Consider the following 22,746-nt stretch of genomic DNA (forward strand, 5'->3'; position numbering starts at 1 on the left):
TTAAATTTATTTATTTATTTTAAGCTTGCCTTGGTGACATGGAGGGAATGCTTATTTCGGCCATTAAACAAGCAAGTATGTATAACAAATTTTAAAAATTTTCATACCAACATTAATAATAATAATTCTTTTTATTTATATAGTGCTGTTCTCAATACTCAAAGTGCTTTTGTCATAGTGAGTAGGGAACCACTTCATCCACCACTAATGTTACATTTTTTTGTATCTAGCTGTACTTGAAAATAGGAAGTTTCAGCCCTTCAAAAATTTTACTTTTAAAACTATTTACAAATGGCTAATTCTTAAATTTTCATTTCCCTTTTACTTTTTTTTCTGATTTTGTTACATCTTGTCAAATATCCTTATCTCTGTTATATTAATTATAATTCTATGTATTTTTAACACTCTTTGTATAACAATTTAAATGATGTGTCTTTTTTTAGGTCACAAATGCTGTTTTGAAATTAATTGAAAAAGAAAGGAATGGAGAAACTATAAATACAAGATTGATTAGTGGTGTTGTCCAGTCTTATGGTAGGTTTTAAATCTACAAACTCTTCTGGTCAAATAAACTTAATCAAAGAGAAGTAGTGCTTATTCTTTTTTTATTCTTTCTGTTTTTTCACTTGTTTAAAATTTTTGCAGTTCCTGTTGAAACATTCAATATACACATTTAAAAAAAAAGTGAACACAGTGAACCAATTTGATTGTAAAATGACACACAGAAACACGTATATTAATCGTTTACCTGACAGTCGCTTTTTGCATCTACCAACAAGTTGGCAGCAACATCCTTGTTGTTGCCATGTGTCATTGTCATTTTTTTTTTTTTTTTGCTCTTCCCTTTTTTAACTGTCTCCACACTGGTTTGAGAAAAGCATGGCTCTCTGCCATCTTATTTCATTATTCTAGCCAAAAATTTTAAAACTTTACTTTTAACAACCTAATGGCTGGTCCATAATACGCGTGTCCCTTAAATTTATCTACATTTTTTTTTCTCCTTTTATTTAATCCTTAATCATACACAGGATAGTGTTTCATAATATAAAGGTATAGTGCCTTACATAACTTGCACCTAAGGAGAGCTGTCAGTTGTACTTTTCCCTTCAGTTTAAATTTTATATTGCTCACCTCTGTATGAAAAAATTCAGTGTACTGCATCTGTATGGCTTTGATTGTAGCACTAGCGTGTGAACTGTTAATATACAGTAATCCCTCGCTATATCGCAATTCGCCTTTCGCAGCTTCACTCCATCACGGATTTTATATGTAAGCATATTGAAATATATATCACGGATTTTTCGCTGCTTCGCGGGTTTCTGCGGACAATGGGTCTTTTAATTTCTGGTACATGCTTCCTCAGTTGGTTTGCCCAGTTGATTTCATACAAGGGACGCTATTGGCAGATGGCTGAGAAGCTACCCAGCTTACATTTCTCTTTCTCTTGCGCTGACTTTCTCTGATCCTGACGTAGGGGGATTGAGCAGGGGGGCTGTTCGCACACCTAGACGATACGGACGCTCGTCTAAAAATGCTGAAAGATTATCTTCACGTTGGCTACCTTCTGTGCAGCTGCTTCCTGAAACGACATGCTGCACGGAGCTTCGCATACTTAAAAGCTCGAAGGGCACGTATTGATTTTTGATTGAAAAACAAACGCTGTCTCACTTTGTCTGCTCCTGACGGAGGGGGTGTGAGCTGCTGCCTTCAACAGCGTTGTGCCGCGGTGCTTCACATACTTAAAAGAAAAACAGCCCTATTGATCTGTTTGCTTTTCTCTCTATCTCTGTGACAGTCACTGCTCCTGACAAGCACTCCTTTGAAGAGGAAGATATGTTTGCATTCTTTTAATTGTGAGACGGAACTGTCATCTCTGTCTTGTCATGGAGCACAGTTTAAACTTTTGAAAAAGAGACAAATGTTTGTTTGCAGTGTTTGAATAAAGTTCATGTCTCTCTACAACCTCCTGTGTTTCTGTGCAAATCTGTGACCCAAGCATGACAATATAAAAATAACCATATAAACATATGGTTTCTACTTCGCGGATTTTCTTTTTTCGCGGGTGGCTCTGGAACGCAACCCCCGCGATGGAGGAGGGATTACTGTACTCTTTAAATGCTTCGGTGTCATACCTGGGCTATTCACACTGTTTGCTGTATAATGTATCTGTCTGCTATTTTCTGACTTGTCTGTTACATAACTGGTCTTCAATGCACAAGTCAGTTGATTTTGCTGAATGTCTGTCTCGCAGTAAGGAAACCTGGGTTTGCTTCCCGGGTCCTCCCTGCGTGGAGTTTGCATGTTCTCTCCGTGTCTGCGTGGGTTTCCTCTGGGTGCTCTGGTTTCCTCCAACATTCCAAAGGCATGCAGGTTGGTTAGGTGCATTGGCGATCCTAATTTGTCCCTAGTGTGTGTGTGTGTGTGTGTGTGTGTGTGCGCCCTGCAGTGGGCTGGCACCCTGCCCAGGGGTTTATTCCTGCCTTGTGCCCTGTGTTGGCTTGGATTGGCTCCAGCAGACCCCCGTGACCCTGTGTTAGGATATAGTGGGTTGGAAAATGTTTTCACCTTTTTTTTTTTTTTTTTTTTTTTTTTTTTTGATATATCACCTCACAAAAACAGCAGGACTTGAAAGGCATAGGTATAATGGTCCAATACACAATTTTGTCCTATAGACTCTAGAAAATATTTTATTTCACACAAACATCTTTACTGATTTGTGTGGTAACACAAAATAAGTTAAAATTTTTTGACACATTCAGTGTTCTGGTGTTGACACGTCTTTTTGAACTGAGTAGCTTTGTCTTGTCAAAACATTTCTTGTGTTTAAAGCAAGTCCCATAAATCGGTGACATCCTATATTATTTCAAAAGTGGAAATGGTAAATATTTTACTGTCCTAATTACAACTTTTATTGAAGTCTTTAAATTGGCTTTCTGCAGAAGTAATATCCTAGTTCTTCTTTTCCTGTAACCTTCCTTCAAAAATAGTGTTTTGAGCCCAGAAAAAATGCAAAACAAAAGAAAAACTCAAATTTGGTTTAATGAGATCACTCATGCGGTTAAAAAAAAATTCAGAAAGCCTGACTGTAGATTAAGAACAACAAGGTTGCAGGTTCTTGCTGCTGGGATGGCAGACAGTGTTAAAAGGTATAAAAAACACCTTTTTTTCTGAATACTACACCAGATTAATAGATGAAAGCAGAAAAAAAGTGCAGTACTATTTTGAACGGCTGCTAGAATGGCAAATGGGGAAGAATCAACTGCACTGCAAAATTCATATAAACAGCAGAGTAGATTCTATGAACTTATTTAATGATAAAGTGAATAAGACAGCTCACCTGCACACAGCACTTATCGGTTAAAGAGTTTCTGAACAAAAATAATTTGGTTGATGATCACATTACCCAAATTCACCAGATCTTACTTCCTGTAACTTTTTTGTTTGCAAAAATAAAATTGAGACTGAAGGAAGGATGATTTGCTACCTTGTTAAAAATCCAGAAAAAAGTCACAGGAGATATAGACACACAGTAACTTAAAATGAGTACAGGAAATGTTTCCAGGAATAGAAGAAATGGTGGGACAAGCATATTGCATTTTTGTTTTTAACATTTCAGAAAAATTTGAGGTCCCCCTCATACATGGTCACATACCGTATATACTTGCGGTTAAGTCAGGACTTGATTTTACCATATAATTTCTGATATTTTATAATGTTGGTTATATAAGTCAAATGTAGAAAACTCATGCTATTGGTCCAAGATAATGATATGCTAATGCCCACCTGAGAGAGTAACCACGGAGCACACTGCCTTTTTTTTTTTCGTATTTATTGTGCCTACGTGACCACGCCGTAATACCTGATCTATTGAAAAGCAACGTTTGCACTGATTTATGTTTTTGTATCTCACACCCTCATACACCTTTATCATATGACCGTCCCTTATCTACGATGGAGCATTCGATCAGAAGAAAATATGAAATTGGTTTTAAATTAAAGTTTGTTGAAGTAGTGAAAGTGCGCTGCTGCAACAGAATTCGATGCGTCTGAAAAACTGATTTGAGATTGGAGGAGGGAAGAAGCTGTAGAAAAAAAATATTTAAGTGTCGCATTTTTGAACAGGCGTATAAGTTGGGGGTCTGATTTATTTATTTATTTATTTATTTATTTATTTATTTATTTATTTTTATGATCGGTTTTTCGGGTTTCAAGACCCAACTTACACGTGAATATATACGGTAGTTTTGAAGTAATATATGAAGCTCCTAAGGGTTCAGTACTATATCCGTTACTAGTTTCACTTTACATACTGCCACTGGAGGACGTAGTTAAGAAACATAAAATTCACTATTGCCTGCATGTATATTATACTTAGCTATAACTTTTCCTCAGACCAAGCAACATTTCTCCTATTGTATACTTAATTGTGTTAAGGAATTGAACGATTGTATGAGCGATAACTGGTTGTCTTTGAATTGAGAAACTAATAAAATTGTATTAATTGGTTGGAATAGTACAGGTAACAGAAAAGATTGAAAAAGTGACATAACCTTATATCAGTTTTATGAAATCAGTATGCAATTAATGCGTTATTTTTGAGACAGTCTATCATTAATAACTAAACAACTACAACATTGTCTAGAGCCAATTCTTTTCACCTTACAAGTTAATTAACATGTTTCAGATCTATGGATGGTACAGAGAATTTAATTCATTCATTTATTTTTACTAAAACTGACTGTTGCAGTGCATTATTCACAAACTGTTCAAACTGTGTGTGCTTTTAGCTTTCAGTTCTTTAGAAATGGTGCAGCAAGAGTCATTACTAGAAACTGGAACTACGGCTACATGCCTGTTGTTCTTAAGTCTTTATGCTACCTTCCAGTTAAGTCTAGAGTTGAGTTCAAAATTCTTCTTAAATATAAAGCTTTCAAATGGCTAAGTCTTCTTGACTCATCAATACTGGAATTAATGCTATAATCTCAAGAAGCCAGTCTACTAACAATTCCTCAGGTTAATAAAGCAGTAGGAGCAGTTTTAAGTTTCAACTGCAGGGCCCAAAAGATGTGGAATTTACTTCTGTAAGAGCTATCCTATCAGTCTCGGCATTTAAACCCAGGCTGAATACTTTTTAGCATAATCTGGTAAGAGCTGCTGATTATCTATTCATATTGCATTTCTGTCTGTTTTTCATGTGTCCAAGCACAAAAGCATGACCATCATTATAAACTGTTACTGCTTGTCTATCTGCTGTGGTATTGCAACGTTGCCAATCTAGTACTCTTACAAATGGGAAGTGTCTTGGAGTCTTAGAATTTAAGGGAGTAAGGATTTCATCTTCTTATTTAAGTGTCCCAAATACATATTTATGCTCAAGAATTCTTTGAGGAATTAAATACTTGGCTTAGGTCACACAACCGACTTTGTCTGTTAAAATTGACCATATACCCCCAAGTGTTTATTTTTTCCAGGAATATTAATGGAAGGAGTTTTTGCTTTCTTCTTCTTCATTGTTGTCAATTTTTCATATCTCAGTTACAGATTTAATAGGCTGATATTGTCTTGATATTATGTTAATCAGATTGATATTTCAAAAATTGCTCTGTTTTACTGTATGTTTAATATAGTTTGTCTTTATGGATGTAAATGAGGTATGGTTTATATTATTAAAGCTTTGAAATTGTTCAAGAACTAAGACTGTACTCATTGAAGAGCATTATGTAAACCTACATTATACTGAAGACATTTTGTGAATTTCCCTTTGGGATTAATAAAGTATCTATCAAATCTATCTAATCTATCAATCAAGATCAGCAATCCTGTTCTTATAAACATCATCAATTTCAGTTTTGAAGGTACCTAAAGTACCATTGTCTAACACATTACTGTACTTGGTAATTTACTCTACCATGTCTGATACATGTTTCCTATTTTCTCTATACGTCCTTGCGTCCCTGATTTTTTTTTTTTTTTTTTTTTTAAAGTTTTACCTAAAATACGCAAAAATCTTGATAACCTGCCAGACCATTCTGTATTTTCTGCTGTAAAGTCAGTACTACAACCCTTAACCCAGTTTATTCATTTTCATATCTCACCGTTTGTGTCATTGTCACATTCTTATATCAGAGACTCCACACATTTCATAGGTCATCTACAGGATACTGCGTATCAAGGTGGCTTTATTATGTCCATCATGGACATAGCTTCATTATATACCATTATCCCCCAAGGCACTACTACCCTGAACATAATTCAAAATCTGTTATTACAACTTTATGCTTATCAAACCAATCTGGTTAATTTTACTGTACAACTTTTGCATATTGCTTTAAGATAGAATTTATTTGTATTTAATAGCAACTTCTGCCGTGATATGTAAATGAGTTGTGATGAGTGCAGCCTTTAGCCCTAGCATTGCAAGTTTATATGTATCAAATTTGAAAAACAATTAATCTGTTCTTCGAATAACCCATTCATTGATCATTTAGTAATTTGGCTTTATTATATTGATGATATATTTCTGATCTGGAAGGGCACATTAGATGACTTTCATTATTTTCATTAGATATGTTAATTGTTGTTCCAATCCATCTTTTACACTTAATCACAGTGTAAATTCTTTTTTAGATATTAGTATATATGTGCAGAATTACTCATTTAAATTTTCTTTATATTTCTTTATAATTTTCTTTATATTAGAAAACAACTGACTATAGTATATTATCACATATCTCTAATTTTCATACTAGGTCCCTGTTCAGTAATTTACCTCTATCCCAGTTGTTTTGTATTTGCCAAATGTGCTCAGAATAGGATGATTTCATTTGTCAAGATAGGGATATGAAATCCCGATTCCTGGGTAGAGGACATTGTAAAGCTAGCTGCAAAATGGTGCTCAAAGGTACTGTTTTCATTAACAGGGATTAATTACTTACACCACAGGTGAAACACACAACCACTAACAGAGTTGTTTGCAATCTTTTATATTCCAGCTATGCCAATCAGATTAGATTCATCTTCTTGATATATTGGCATATATTAAAATTATGTCCTAGTTTCTCTAAACCACCTGTTTTTGCTTTTCCTTGTGATCTGCATCTCCACAATTATGTAGTTAATTATTGTGTGCTTTGATTTCCTTTCACCCTGTTACTACTTCTAATTATAGTATATTACCCAGAAAATGTTCCCTGTTTACACTGCAGTTGTTGTGCAACTGTTTCAAAGGGAAATTAATCACTACCCCACAGGGCGACGTTTATCTCAAGCACAGGCCTAATTGTAGTTCTGCTGTGCATAGGTAACACCTTACCCTCCATTTGCTATCATATTGCAGAACATGAAAGTAATATTAGTACTAAATCTGTTTTAACATCCTCTATCTGGATACTTTTATTACTGGTAACCACAAATTTCAGACCTTAGGTTCACTGTTTTTGAAATAGTATAACCAAACCCCCAACTTATTCTTTTGTAGATAAATGCATTACATTTTTAAATTATATGCATTACAGCTGATTGGTTAAACAGTTCATTTGATTGGGCGTGTTTTCTGTAATATTCCCCTTAGTTTCACCATTCTCATTCTTTTATTTCTGTTCAGACAGTCATAGACTGCTCTGTGTTTTATATGTTTCATTATTAGTTGTCAATTGTGTTTTTTGCATGAAGAACTTTTCTCTTATTTAAAATTGTTTTCTTTTTATAAAATATATATGCTTCTATGTATGTTAACTGCATGATAGGTGGAATTATATTTTTGATCTGTTAATAGATTGGTTTTACTGTACTAAATAATTGGTTAGTATTTACATTTTCTACTTGTTCAGTGTGCTTATTTAGGTTGGCTTTCCTGCTTTCGTGTGATTTTATATAAACAATATAGAGGTTATGTTCATATATAGTATGCTACTTGAGAGTAAAGACACAAGAGTCCAACAATGAAATATAATCTATACTGTCTAAAAGTAATGAAAGCACATCACTGTATGCTCTCAGTAGATGTTACAATTTTCTGAGGAGTCACTTAGGTGAAACATGCCCTTTCTATAGCATGTGAGGTAGCGCATAATTTTCATGTACTCTAGTTATTGACAAACAAACCACATAATAATTGGAAATGTTTGTGCACAAATGTGGCTTTTGAATAAAGAAAAAATTGTTTCTGTAAAAAAATAAACTAAATAATAAGTCCACTATGTGTCCATTGAGTGTTAACTTCTGGTTTGCTTGAAAGTTTGCAATTGAAATGCAACTGAACTAACTGGAGACTGGAACAAGGTAACTAATAATCTCCTGATTCGGCACAAATGGACTGAATGTGAAACTGCCTTAAGTATAACCCGCAAACTCCCTTGACATATACTCTATATATTGGGGCGTGTAACCTAGTATCCTATTAGCCTTCTTAATCATTTCTACGCTCTGCCAGCATGTAGACGGATGAGTGTACAACTCTTCCATGGTGGTCTTCATGAGGTGTACTTTTCACTTTTTAATCCTCTCATTGTTTATTGAAAGCTAATATTTTTACTTCCTATCTTAATACATAATTCGCCTGCCCACTCACTCACGTCCATCCGAAGCCGAATGCGCAGTCAACTTCTGCGCACGTCCGAAGCCAAATGCGCAGTCGCCTTCTGCGCAGCTGGCCGAAAAACCTTACGAGACCGACATCCAACCCCAACATCGCGGCAGGCAGCGGATTTACGGCCGCAAAAATTCAAAGAGAAAGGTGACTTCGATTAAAGCTCTAGAGGCCTGAAAGGTGATTTCGACTACAGCTCGAGGCCTAATTACGCATTCTGATTCAATTACGCATTCATTCAATACACCTATATCAGGTTTGTAGTGCTTATACTTACTACTATTCCATATTGTACTGTAACATTCATCATTCAATATTATACTGTAGGCCTGGAAAATGCATCAACTAACAGTACAAGCCTGTACAGTAATGAGTAAAGCGGACTACAATCATTACAAAACAATTTCTTCGTTACTTATCATTTGTTCTTCATACACTGCTGACACAAACTCATGCCCATTTCATCTTACATTGTCGAAACGGGCTCTTTGTCTAGTCTGTAATACTTTGCATTTATTAACATCTGCCAACAGTTTGTCTAAGCCCCTTTTATAATTATTTACTTTCTTAATGATTACCTGCCCTTCCCCCAATTTATTTTCATTTGTAAACTTAACCAGCATGTTATTTATGTTTTACCCATTGCTTAATTTATTTTGTCTCATTATTTTTAGTGGTTGATCAGTTAAATAAACATGCTCAAAGATGAAAAGCAGTCCCTTTGTCAAAATTCATGTAGTGTAGGTCAGTAACTTCCATTTTCAAGTTATGTTAGTTGCACAGTCAGTGAGGCTTATTCCATGACTGTAAGGATTTTATTTGAGTAAAACAATGCCTGTACAGTGATCCCTCGCTATATCGCGCTTCGCCTTTCGCAGCTTCACTCCATCGCGGATTTTATATGTAAGCATATTTAAATATATATCGCAGATTTTTCGCTGCTTCGCGGGTTTCTGCGGACAATGGGTCTTTTAATTTCTGGTACATGCTTCCTCAGTTGGTTTGCCCAGTTGATTTCATACAAGGGACGCTATTGGCAGATGGCTGAGAAGCTACCCAACTTACTTTCTCTCTCTCTCTCTCTCTCTCTCTCTCTCTCTCTCTCTCTCTTGCGCTGACGTAGGGGGGTGTGAGCAGGGGGGCTGTGTGCAGCTGCTTCCTGAAGGACATGCTGCACGGAGCTTCGCATACTTAAAAGCTCAAAGGGCACGTATTGATTTTTGACTTAGTTTTTCTGTGGCTCTCTCTCTCTCTATCTCTTCCTGCTCCTGACGGAGGGGGTGTGAGCTGCCGCCTTCAACAGCTTTGTACCGGCGGTGCTTCGCATACTTAAAAGCCAAAAAGCCCTATTGATTTTTTTTTTTGACTGCTTGCTTTGCACTCCTTTGAAAAGGAAGATATGTTTGCATTCTTTTAATTGTGAGACAGAACTGTCATCTCTGTCTTGTCATGGAGCACAGTTTAAACTTTTGAAAAAGAGACAAATGTTTGTTTGCAGTGTTTGAATAACGTTCCTGTCTCTCTACAACCTCCTGTGTTTCTGCGCAAATCTGTGACCCAAGCATGACATTCTAAAAATAACCATATAAACATATGGTTTCTACTTCGCGGATTTTCCTATTTCGCGGGTGGCTCTGGAACGCAACCCCCGCGATGGAGGAGGGATTACTGTATAGATGATCTTTCTAAATTAAGTACAAAGGTATCCACTATGCCCATAATGGCCATGTGAAACTGCTTGTCGAATTTTTGCTTTACCATTGGATGCCTTTTTATCCCACAGACCTTATGTTTTAGAGATTATCATTTTCATCCTCTTCATTGTTATCCTCTACAGGTAGTGGACATTTTCTGTATTTACCCCCAGGTTGGTTAGTTGTCCCAAAATCTTTTTCGTCCACTCTCCACAGACTTGGCCATTCTTTGAGGTGAAATCTATTCTTCTCTTGTCATATGCCACCACCTGCAGTCATGTTGTCTTCTGCATCTATCTGAGCTTTATCCCCTCCAAATCCATCACAGTGTGTATCCGTACCCAGTCATCCTTTAAGATATGCTTCATGAAACTAGCTTCTGCTTCCCTAAGCACAAGGCATATTACCTCCTTTTTAAGTCTTTCACTCACTCAGTGACACTTCATGCATACACCATACACCCATAAGATAATTCTCATCTGTGTTCTTTGCAACCTGCTTCCTGTTCTGTCTTCACTTGCCACATGTAATTACCACTCAGAATACTATTTCTCGAATAGCTTTCAGAAACATTTCCCTTCAGTGAAATAGGGTCTTCTGAACAGGTGACAGCTTCCAAAGTTTCATCCATGCTGCACCTTTTACTCTAATCGATACTTAGGTAGCAGAATTTCCCTCCTTTCATTTCTTCACCTTACTTGCAAACCCCAGTTTTTTTGGCTTCATGAATTTTCACAACTGCTTTTCTATCGTTTTACTTCCTTATAAAATGTCTTGTTGACTTCCACCTTTATTTTCTGCCACTCCTTATATCATCTCCTTTTTTTTTTTATTGCTTTCTGTACTTTAGCATTCCCACACCACTTCGAGTCTCAGCGCACCTTTTGTCCAACTCTAGACTTATTCACAATTCAAATATCGACCCATTTCTCTTTCTGTGTTGTATCACCAAACTCCTGTATCCGCTTGCCTTCTACATGCCTTATACCAAATCCAAAGCCCCAGTGAACTCACTTAGAGCCTCCACTCAGTACATACCATCTGTATGAGGAACTGTCACATCTAATCAACATGTCTTTCTTTTTTGTCGCTTAAGGTGAGCCTATATACATTATTTTTTAAGAACTTGTTTTAATTGTTTTAAGAAATTCAGCAACCTTACTTGCTCTCTTCACCTGTACCTCTTTGCCTATTTTTGAAACAGAAGTACATTACCACAATATTGCAATCATTGCTTGCACACCAGAAAAATGCCTTTCTTGTACTATGCCAACTAAATATTCGTGTGCCTGTACTCTCCATGATCTTATGGATCACACAACTACTTTCTTTCTCTTTAGTACTTCCAATTTCAATTCCAAGTGAGAATCCAAATTTTTTTTTTGTCTTCATTTGTTAGTCACGACTTCTTCATTTTGTCCCTTGCCATCAAGCCCACCTCCCCACAGTGCATTGGGTCTGTTTCATCTTAAACAATGTTTTCCCCTACTGCAACTGCTGTGAATTTAGTTTTAAAGTTTAAAAGGACAAAACATTTAAAGGTAGTTATTGAAAACAACCTAATCATGTATTCTTAATAGGTAAAAGATACAGGACAAAATTGTATCCAGTGCATTTCCACTCCCATTTTTCCCTTTTTTACCTCCCTATTGACAGTATCTGGGTTTGCAGACCCCTTTGTGTAAGTACTAAATGCTGGAACAGCACATGAAGGCATTTCATTTCAAGCACCACTTTTATTCCGGGTCAATTAGGCAGAGCATTTCCTGATGGGATGAATGCATCTTTTATAGTATTAATGCATAATTAAATGTGTACTGCTACAAAAAAGGGTGTTTTCCCATCTGTTTTTATGCATTATTGATTATAGTTGACACTTTATTTGGTCAGATCTTTTAGCGGCTTTAGTAGTTTACTGTGTAATAAAAAAAAAATAGTTAAGGTAAATTTCCTTCATTTGTTTGGTGTACAAAGTTGCAGTCTTTAGGGGGTCTAAAGAACTTCTGTCCTTTTAGTAATTCTCATAAGTTCATAGGAACTTCTAGAGCATGGGAAAATCACTGTATAAATTAAATTTATTATTATTACATACTTTCACACGTCACAGTGGTTATCTTATGGTTTGTTACTTTGCTGCATCAGGAACTAGGAGATTTGACCATTATTTAAAGGAACCATGAATGTTGCTCAGTAGTAGGCCAACAGTTTATTTTAACCCATGCAAGATATTTCACCTTGGTAGATATGCCAGATAAATATTAGACCTTAAAGGCACACCAAATGACCAGGACTACTGACAGTTCACCTGGAATGGTTCCCTGCTGCTATTGTAAGTCTGCTATTCAGTATAACCTGTTGGCCATGGATGTTGACGCAACTTGGGGGCATTTTACAAAAAATTGCACAATGGTCAGGCAAAATGAGAAATTGTAGAAATACTGGAATTAGCAGTATTTAGCCCAGTTCAGCTCAGCCTATGGTCACTCTATTTTACATTATTAGGTAGGCAGAATGGTATATTCTAAGGCAGTTGACTTTTAAGTCATAAGGTTGCCAGTTAAGTTTCTGCCTCTGTTTACTGTGACCCTGTGAAAATCTCTGAACTTGCTTATGCTTCATTTGTTACAATATTTTTAACTTCTTTTTAACATATCCTGATCTTGTAAGTCACCTTGCACAAAAACATCAGCCATATACTTAGTTGCTGAAACATCTAGTGACAAAAACAGTACATGAAAAAACAACTTAGCAGTATGTAATAAAAAACAATGCATCAAAATAAAAAAAACCTTACATTTCAATAGATTTGTATCCAACTCCAATTAAAAAAAAATAAATGCCATATAAACATATGCAGTATGTATTGGGAAATTTCAGAGAAAAATGAATTAGCTAATAAAAATAAAGTGTACCATTGTTGTGATCTGTTTGTACTGAAGTTTGTATGTTAAAGAACTTGATTTTTTTCCACCTTCTGTGTTTTCTCTAAATGTTTTGAGTTTAAATGTTAAAATAATGCAATAGATAAATGTTTAATGAAACTAAGTAAATATAGTGTAAAGACCTTCATATTAGTTTTGCAAATTTGGCCTTCAATTTGATTACATATTTGGAAACTATTGATCCTCTTTCACTTGGTTCTGTATATGTTTTGGTGTTTTATATTTTGAAAGTCATTATAATCAATGCATATATTGTCTAATATGTTTTGTTTAATGCTGAATGTCTGTGTTTGAGTTTGTTTGGATTAAGAAGGTTAGAAAACGTGGGTCACATTACTTTCATAGAACAATCAGGACTAACGATGATAAAGTATTTTATTTTTGTCTTTTTTTAAACAGTTGAACTTGGTCTAAATGAGGATGATGCTTTTGCTAAGGGACCTACATTATCTGTCTACAAAGAATATTTTGAATCTCAGTTCTTGGCAGACACAGAGCGGTTTTACACAAGGGAAAGTACGGAGTTCCTGCAGCAAAACCCTGTTACGGAATATATGAAAAAAGTAAGAAAAATTTGGTCTTCGATCAGAAATTATGTTTAAGCCTAATGTTAAAATAATTACATTCATTTTACTATGTACTTATTTTTATAGTGCTTGCTGAAAGACAACCGTGTATATTTAAAGATCTAAATTTCAATTATATATTGGTAAGAGGATTGCCTTGAAGTTTTACGAGCCAGTAATTTGCAAAGACACATAGGAAGCTAGAAACTGTTGTAGCTTTACAACTGACAATTACTTATCTCAGCCTTTAAGACTACAAGATGGCAAAATAATTATACATTTAATGATTAATAACTTTTTGTTTAATGTATATCTATATGATTTCAGTTTCACAAAGCAAATGAAAATTGGTTTATTTAATATTTTGATTTTATGTAGCCTGCATTATACAATTGATTATTTTGATTTTTAGTTGTAGCATTTTATGTAGTTTGTGCTCATTGTATCAGATGAACTTTCTTTGAAGTGTTTTGTTTTAAGTATATATGGTTTGACAAGTAATTAATTTATATAAATAGATATGCATTAGATACATAGCCTAATATGCTTGTGTGTGGCAAAGTAATGTTTTGGCATTCTCGCAACTTCAGGAGGACTTCACGTAAAATAGTACATTAATGAACACATTTCTTTTATGGGTCATACTCTACTATGCCCCTGGTGTTAAATGATTAATGATTGAGATATTGTTTTTAGTTACTTTTTTTTTTTGTCCTTGATTTTTTTACATCTGACACATGAAACCTTCTGTCCCCAGAACATGCCATGCATTTTAAACAGTATAGCATCATACAGCAGTTGTATTTAACATCCTCAAGGAACACATTTTATAGGTCAAATTGTGTATACGAGGTGAAAGTTCTGAAAGACATTTTTATATCCAAGTATTAATCTTCTGATATACTATATAATTTAAAGTTTGAGAATAATATCACTTTAGTTTTCCTTCCTTCCTTCCTTCCTTCCTTCCTTCCTTCCTTCCTTCCTTCCTTCCTTCCTTCCTTCCTTCCTTCCTTCTGTCTATTTAAGGAGGATAATGGGACAAAGTAATGCAGTAATGCACAGTTTTTGTAGTCTGCTAATATATTGACAGAATTCCCTTTAATACAGTATGTTTGCAGTAATGAACAAATTCACAGACTTGATTTTAAAGTAATTGAGCTTCTAGATCAGGGGTCTCCAACACGTCGCTTGCGAGTTACCCCTTTCCAAGTAGCTCACCTAAGTGTTAATGAATCCTACATTAATTTGAAAACTTGATTAGTCAAATTAGGGGTGGGCGATCTTTCCAAAAAATCATATCACGACCCACAATCTGAATTGTAATCTTTCTTTTCAATGTGGCATACACTTAAGAGAATATCCCGACTCAAACTCATCAAGACCTAAGTAACACTTTATTTTAAATATCAAACAAAGTTGAATTCAATTGTTCTCTCATTCACTAGCTAAGCGGAGTTAAGGACCACGCCCCGAAGCTGGCGAGTGAGTGAGGAAGGCCCCTCCCCTCGGCCCGCTGCATGTTTCTCAATAAATCGGTATGGCAAGAGAACTGTGATCCATATTACTAACCGAGAATGCTAAACCGGATGGACGCAGGGACATCCGGCCATGGGTCGTAGCCACAAAAAGACGTACTGCGCAGGCGCACCAAGAAATGAGGCGCCGCAAGAGGTGGACAAGACCACAGAAAAAAGGAGTGAGCACAGAAAAAAGGAGTCAAACGCAGGCGACGCACACAGCGCCGCATGAGCAAAACACACCCCCCCCCCCCCACACACACACACACACACAAGCAACGGACGGGACACACACAAAGAGGACGATTCAACAAGCCCCTGGCACACAAAAAAAAAGAGCCCGCAAACCCCCCCCCCCCACACACACACACACACAAGCAACGGACGGGACACACACAAAGAGGAGGATTTAATCCCATTGCACACGAAACGGGACGCACACAAAGAGGAGGATTCAACAAGCCACAAGCACACAAAAAAAAAGAAGCCGCGAGCACCACACAAAGCCCATTGGACTCGAAACAGGACAGACTACGGACATAGCAAACGAAACGTACACAAAAACGACGATTCAGACCCACGACCACAGTAACATAAATAACAAATGACACACAAAGCCCCATTTCTAAATGAACCGTCCGTATTAAACATACGTCATCTCAACACGTTCACAATATGCAGCATAGGTAGATCTCATTACAATGAGGCACTATTAACCGTTCAACCGCAGAAAAGGCTCCATATTAACAGTGAGTGCAATACTCCTTATTACTTATCCATAATTCTAGAAGAAAAAATGTCTCAGCTCCAAAAACGCAAAGCTCAACTAAAGCTTCTAACTAACAATGTACCTAAAAGTAAAAACTTTATGAACTACATTAGATCCTACAATAGTTCATTTGCTTTTGCATCTACCAGAGTAAATATCAGGCCACCAAAAGGCAATGGTCCATACTGCTTTCGCATATGTGCACAAATACTGCATCGCATTGGAACAGTGCACCCTGAAACAAATCAACAACGCAAATATGCACAAATCTACATCCTAGATCCACATGACGCAATCTATCAATCAAAGTGCTGCATCGCAACAGGCACGGATTCAAAACGAAACACCTCCCGTCTCAGACATACGTTAACGGCAAGGAAGGCTACAACGGGCTTCTCACACAGCACAGGCAAATCGAATACAGCTCCAAAACAACACGTCCCAAATACTACACATGCAACAACGCGCCTCTCAAACGGCCCAAGCAAAACATACAACAGGAAAATTCATTCGGATTAATGAATGTCATTTGCAATCATTGTCATTCAGTTCACTTCCCTGAAGAAACAACTGGCAATACAAGTAATACATTTACACGTTGTTGTCAAAAGGGTCAAATTAGACTGCCTCCTTTACATTCATATCCTGAATATCTACAGAAGCTTCTAACTAACCATGTACCTGAAAGTGAAATCTTTATCAACTGCATTAGATCCTACAAATCGGTATCCACTATGAACATTAACGGTGGCACTGCACGTGACATCCGTCTTGCAAAAATGTTAATTATTGATGAATGTACAATGGCATCCAGTCTCTTACTCAACACCATTCATAAACTTATACAAACGTTTATGAATAATAATATTCGCTTTGGAGGAAAGGTACTTTTATTAGGAGGAGATTTTAGACAGTGCTTAGCTATTCTTCCACATGCCATGCGCTCAGCTATTGTTCAGTGCACCTTAAAATACGCAGACAATTGGCATTGCTTTCAAAAGATACAGTTAGTAAAAAAGATACGATGTCCAGAACCAGATCATAACAATTGCTTATTACAACTGGGAGATGGTACACTCACCAATACAGATGGACTTCACCCACATATTATTACAATTCCTCAAGCCTTTATCTGCGACGACTTAGTTACAGACAGATTTGGAACAGCAATCTCATTAGACCAAATGCCCCTTTTAACAAAACGCACTATATTATGTCCAAAAAATATTAATGTGGAAAACATAAATACCCAAGTCATTCCATTACTTCCTGGAGAGACACAACTCTTTCTAAGCTCTGACAAACTTGACTCTGATCACAACAATAACCATCTTCATTGACATTACAAGTTCTGACCTGGAATTACCTTTTACACTTAAACGGCGTGTACAAAGAAATTTTCCAATAAACCTTTACACTGTGCCACACACTTTATTGTTTGCTTTCTATTTGCATCATCTACACCTTCACACTATTCTATATCTCATTCATACATCACGCTCTTTGTCATTCCCAACACCAGGGGTTGGCGAGCGAAGCGAGCAGGGGGCAGAGCCCCCTAGTACATAGCGAAATGAGAGAAGTCACAAAATCAACTGGAATGTTCAAACAAATGATAGAAAAAAAATGATCTAAATACGTTAAGTAGTTCTCTCGTGAAAAGCGGTATATTAGTAAACCTTCAAAATAAGGAGCAGTTAAAATCTCAACAGCATTCTCAGCATTTCTGGAGCTTAGTAGAGCCAGATAACTAAGAATCTTCACCAAGCAGCTCTGAAAATGTCTGCTTTGTTTGGGTCTCCATACCTCTGTGAGTCTGACGTCAATGTCATGAAATCAAAGTTCAGAACACGACTGACAGACAAATATTTAAGTGACTCCATAAGAGTGAACCTAAGTGGCTTCACTCCACCATACACCTCAGTGCCAGTCACCTCACTAACTATAAAACACATCACACATGCAACTGGATCTGTGAATAAAGTGACATGTGACAAAATGACAAATGAAGTAGTCATATCTGTATATTTGGAATTGCATTGTTTTGTTTTGTTTTGACAGCCTTCATGTTTTAATTCAGTAGTGTGAGATACACTAGAAAATGCATACAGACGTACAAAATGCACTTGCAGGTGAACTAAATATTTTTTTGTGATGTCTTAATGCAAAATGTGAGTTGTAGACACCAACATTTTGTAAATGTTCAGGAAAAACAAGCTTATTCAGTTTGTCTGGGTTGAAATAAGCTATGAGAATAAACGTTAGAAAATATGAGTAGCTCTTGGCCATTTTCATTTTGTAAAAGTAGCTCTCAGGGGAAAAAAGATTGGAGACCCCTGTTCTAGATCATCTTAGTTTTTCTATTCTTTTCCTTAGTCCAGTTAGCAATTTATATTGTTATTTCTGTATTTTGCAAACAAAAGCAACATTTATTTATAAAGCACATTTTCATACAAATGATGTAGCTCAAAGTGCTTTATAAGTTTAACAAAAAAATATATAAAAATAAGATTAGGCAATACTAAGTAACAAAGAATAAAGTAAGGTCCGATTGCCAGGTGGACAGAAAAAACAAAAAAAAAAATCCAAAGGGCTGGAGAAAAAAAAAATCTGCAGGGGTTCTGAGGCCGCAAAGCTGCCCAGACCCCCCTGGGCATTCTACCTAACATAAATCTAAATCAGTCCTCATGGTCTTCAGGTTTCACATGGAAGAATTAGATGATAATGGTCATGTGGACATCTAACCTTCAATCCATCAAAGTAGGGACTGCATGGTGCCTTGATCAGGTGGTGGTGGTGGCACAGATCACCACCACAGAAAACCGGAAAAAGAACAGTACGGGTTGTGGATATAATAATCCTTACAGTAACAAAAGGGACAAAACTCAAGTCTTTCAAGCGTTTGAATAGAAGAGCATTAACAGAGATCAGTAAATATAAGTACTTCACTGTTTTTTGCATTTTTCAATCGTTTTGTTTTTTATTAGTTTCCATGCATTGCATGTATGGGTTAGTATAAGGTTATAATGAATATATTGTTGCTGTTAACATGTTAAAAATAATTGTTACGTCATTATTTAATTTAAATTTTTTTAACAAGTTTAAAGTCAAACCACAAAATACAGTATTCTTGAAAATTAGCATATGTTTGTGATGGTTCGGGTTTGCTCCATGCTCCCATTCCCATTTTGGGAGCCTCTTGAACCCTACACCATCAATGGTCATGAGGCAAGCAAATGAGGAAACTCGCACAAAGCGAGCGCTTTTATTCAAAACAATTGAATAGACAGTGTCCCAAAAATTGTGCTGTGAAAAAATTCAATGAATAAATAATCCAATAAAATGTGAATTTGTGGACATTAAAAACAATCAAAGAAATAATCCATTAAAATGAGGTTAGAACAACGCAGGAGTCTCCTTTATAACTCTCAATCCTCGGTGTTTCCCTTTAAAAACTGACACCTCTCCATCTTATCCTACTCTGACCTTGCACAATGGAGATACATCAACCAATAGGCACAGACATCCTTCAATCCTGGCCTGTGTCCCCACCTTCCCATCCATGGTGGTCCACGGGGAACCACTGGACCCTGCTCTGCTCCATGCTTATTGCTGCCTTTCCAGGCTTCACCTGGTGAAAGTGCTGTCCTCCCACTGCTGCCGATCAGTGGCTCCACCCGGCAAGAGGATACTTCTGAGCATGTTGATCACTCCCGCTTCCAAATTGCTCAGCAGGGGTGAACCCAGAGCCCCCTTCCTGAGCAGTGGCCATACGCTACTCCCTGGGGCTCCATTCTCATTCATCTACTTCTCTCTCTAACCACTGACTCTGTCGCTCCTGCCTCTCTTCTTCCTTTCCTTTACCTCCATTCATTTTTCTTATAGGCCTCCATGGGTGCAGTATCTTAATCGCGCACTACAGGAAGCTGATGAAGCAATTAAGATAGACCACAGCCTCATGTGCAGATGCTTCTCGCTCTAATTACTCCACCAACTCCCCGCATTTGCACGAGCACACACACCCATGGAGAATGAGCTGGCTGATTATACATTTATTAAAAAAGGCCACTTTTTCTGAGCTGTGGACCTGCTATACCACAATGTTAAAAACCCTAATCAGAGAGCCATATAGACTAAAAACTTTATAGAGTAGTTCTATAGAACTGCTCAGTCTAACGTTGAGCATTATAAAACAGCTTTAGGCTTTGAGTCATTCTGTATAGTGAAAATTCAATATTTTTTTCCAGTTTTAATAATGTAAAATAGCTTTCCTGTTATTATAGGCGATGGCATAGGAAATCTCAGTTTCATGAATATAAGTTGATGCATTTACAGTATGTTATCAGAGATCACAGTAGACGTATCACAATCTCATTTTTGTGAGTCCAGTGCTATTTGATAAATAAGCAAATATTTTTTCTCCAAAGCATATTACACCAGTGCATGATGATATATTAGAATTAAAGATTATTTTACTCTTGAAAGGTGTGTGAGATACATAGTTTTAAGTGTAATTACATGATAGTTTGATTAAATTGTAAATAAAAAAATGAATGGTGCTAGAAGCCTATATTTAGTTAATCAAAGGATCCATACAAATGTTTATCTAAAGAGGACTCTGATATTCTGGATTCCAAACAACTTCCATGACTTAAACACTGTTCTAATTAAGTAAGGTTGAAGTATATGTATATGTAGCAGATTGAAGTACATGTACTGGATCAGTAGAGAATTGTATTTCTGCTGTATTTGATATGTTGGCTTGATATTTCAAATGAGTGATGCTGCAAAGGTACATTATTTTAAAGCCATCTATTGTCTACTCTTAGTTTGAAGAACAATATATGAAATACCTATAGGCATTGTGAATTGTTGTTACATTCTTTTGATCCAGGTTATTCATTACTGTGTAAAATTTTAGCTTGACAATAGGATGTAGCATTTTGTTATTCTAATATTTGTTGTCAAATAATGAAGTTACTTGTCTTTTCCTGGCCAAACCTCAACAACTTACATGACTTGATTGTCATTTGTGAATGAATAACTTACTTGCATTTCCACTTAAATTAAATGTAATTGCTATCTGCTTCTGTCCAACTCTGAATGTAGTCTTCATGATGTATCACCAAAGCATTTACACCTTTTTTTGTTTAATGTTGTCAAGCGCCATCTGATCATCACATGTGTTAATGCAGAGGTAAACAGATGTACTTTTTGCTACAAATTCTTGCATGCATCTGGACTGCAGTTCTCACTTGACTTTATGTGCATACTTAATATTTTTCTTCGATTTTGATGTTTGCCTCGTGACTACTGGTACTTTCCTAACCTGCTGTATTGTTCAACAAAAGAAAAGCAGATAATGAGGAAAGACCATTTAGAAATGTGCAAAGCAGAATATACTGTTGTGGTGAGCAGAGAGGCATCTGTGCATCTTATTTGTAAAGAAAATCTGATGACAGTTTTTTCTTAATATATTTCAGGCCATATTGAGAATATAAAGCTATTTTGGTCCCTGGTAAAGTAGTTTGACTGCCTGCTTTTAAAATAAACAAAGTCTGCAACACTTCAGATTAGGTACTGCAAAAATGCATCTGTTACTCATTTACTGTTATGAAGCAAGACCTTAACAAAGGTTTGTGTGGCATATTGCCATGATCGTAAAATTGCTTGTTAATATGAAGGATTCACAAGTCTTATACTAATATGCCATATGAAGAGAAATGTGTCTTAGTTTAGCCACCACAGACAACTCCAAAGTGAAGTTGTTATTAGTAGTTCACATTACAGAGATTAAAACACTTTACAGATGCTTTGTAATTGTTTTGAAGACCCAAATAGATATTTCTAAAGGACTTTTTACATAGTAGTAAATGAGTAATAGATGCATTTTTGCAGTACCTAAACTAAAGTGTTACCATGAAGTCTTCATTTTCAGTCTATAATTATAAAGTGGCAACATGTTGCATATTTGTTGGACATGCAATTAAGGATTTCCCTGCACTCTGTGCTTGTGATAATGTTGCTGTTAATACAAAACTGATGTGATTGATAAAATATTTGATATACAGTATGTGTAAATTTGAAATGTTGAGCTATTATATTTTTTGTGTTTTGCATAAATAAGTGCTGAAATTAATTGTGATTACATCACAATTGTGTAACAGTGCTTGATATCAACTACTGCTTTATGAAAAAAAAGCTATTTTACAAAATGTTTTTAACAATAAGTTCCATTTTTGGCTCACAGGCAGAGGCTCGATTACTAGAAGAACAACGTAGAGTTCAGGTTTACCTACATGAAAGCACGCAAGATGAGCTGGCACGGAAATGTGAACAAGTGTTGATCGAGAAGCATCTGGAAATATTTCACACTGAGTTTCAGAATTTGCTAGATGCAGATAAAAATGAAGGTAGTGTAATATTTTTTCTGCACCTGAAGTGCCTTAACTATTACTTTTTGATGTACATGTCATTTAGGATTTAAAAAGGTTAATAGAAAGCATTTTCTTCAAAGAAATACTTTATTTTATCAAACAAAACAAATAAGGCTAAATTGATGTAATTCATCATACACTAGTTTGTGAGCAGAGCACTTCATATCACCAGTACTGAATTGTAAAGTAGTAGTGGGTTACTTATTTTATGACTCAGTATCATTTAATAGG

At 36.1% G+C, this 22,746-nt stretch overlaps 1 protein-coding gene across 1 annotated transcript in view; it reads left to right on the forward strand.

Annotated features, from left to right (window-relative positions):
• The window catches only part of cul1b (cullin 1b), a 257,439-nt gene that overhangs the window by 98,254 nt on the left and 136,439 nt on the right, over nt 1-22,746 (forward strand). Inside the window, exons 5-8 of the mRNA XM_051928891.1 lie at nt 25-75; nt 444-534; nt 13,623-13,786; nt 22,329-22,491. Of these exons, the coding sequence (XP_051784851.1) occupies nt 25-75; nt 444-534; nt 13,623-13,786; nt 22,329-22,491 (469 nt within the window). The remainder of the gene's footprint in view (nt 1-24; nt 76-443; nt 535-13,622; nt 13,787-22,328; nt 22,492-22,746) is intronic.

This window comes from Erpetoichthys calabaricus, chromosome 6 (genome assembly GCF_900747795.2).
Source record: "Erpetoichthys calabaricus chromosome 6, fErpCal1.3, whole genome shotgun sequence".
Lineage (NCBI taxonomy): Eukaryota > Metazoa > Chordata > Cladistia > Polypteriformes > Polypteridae > Erpetoichthys > Erpetoichthys calabaricus.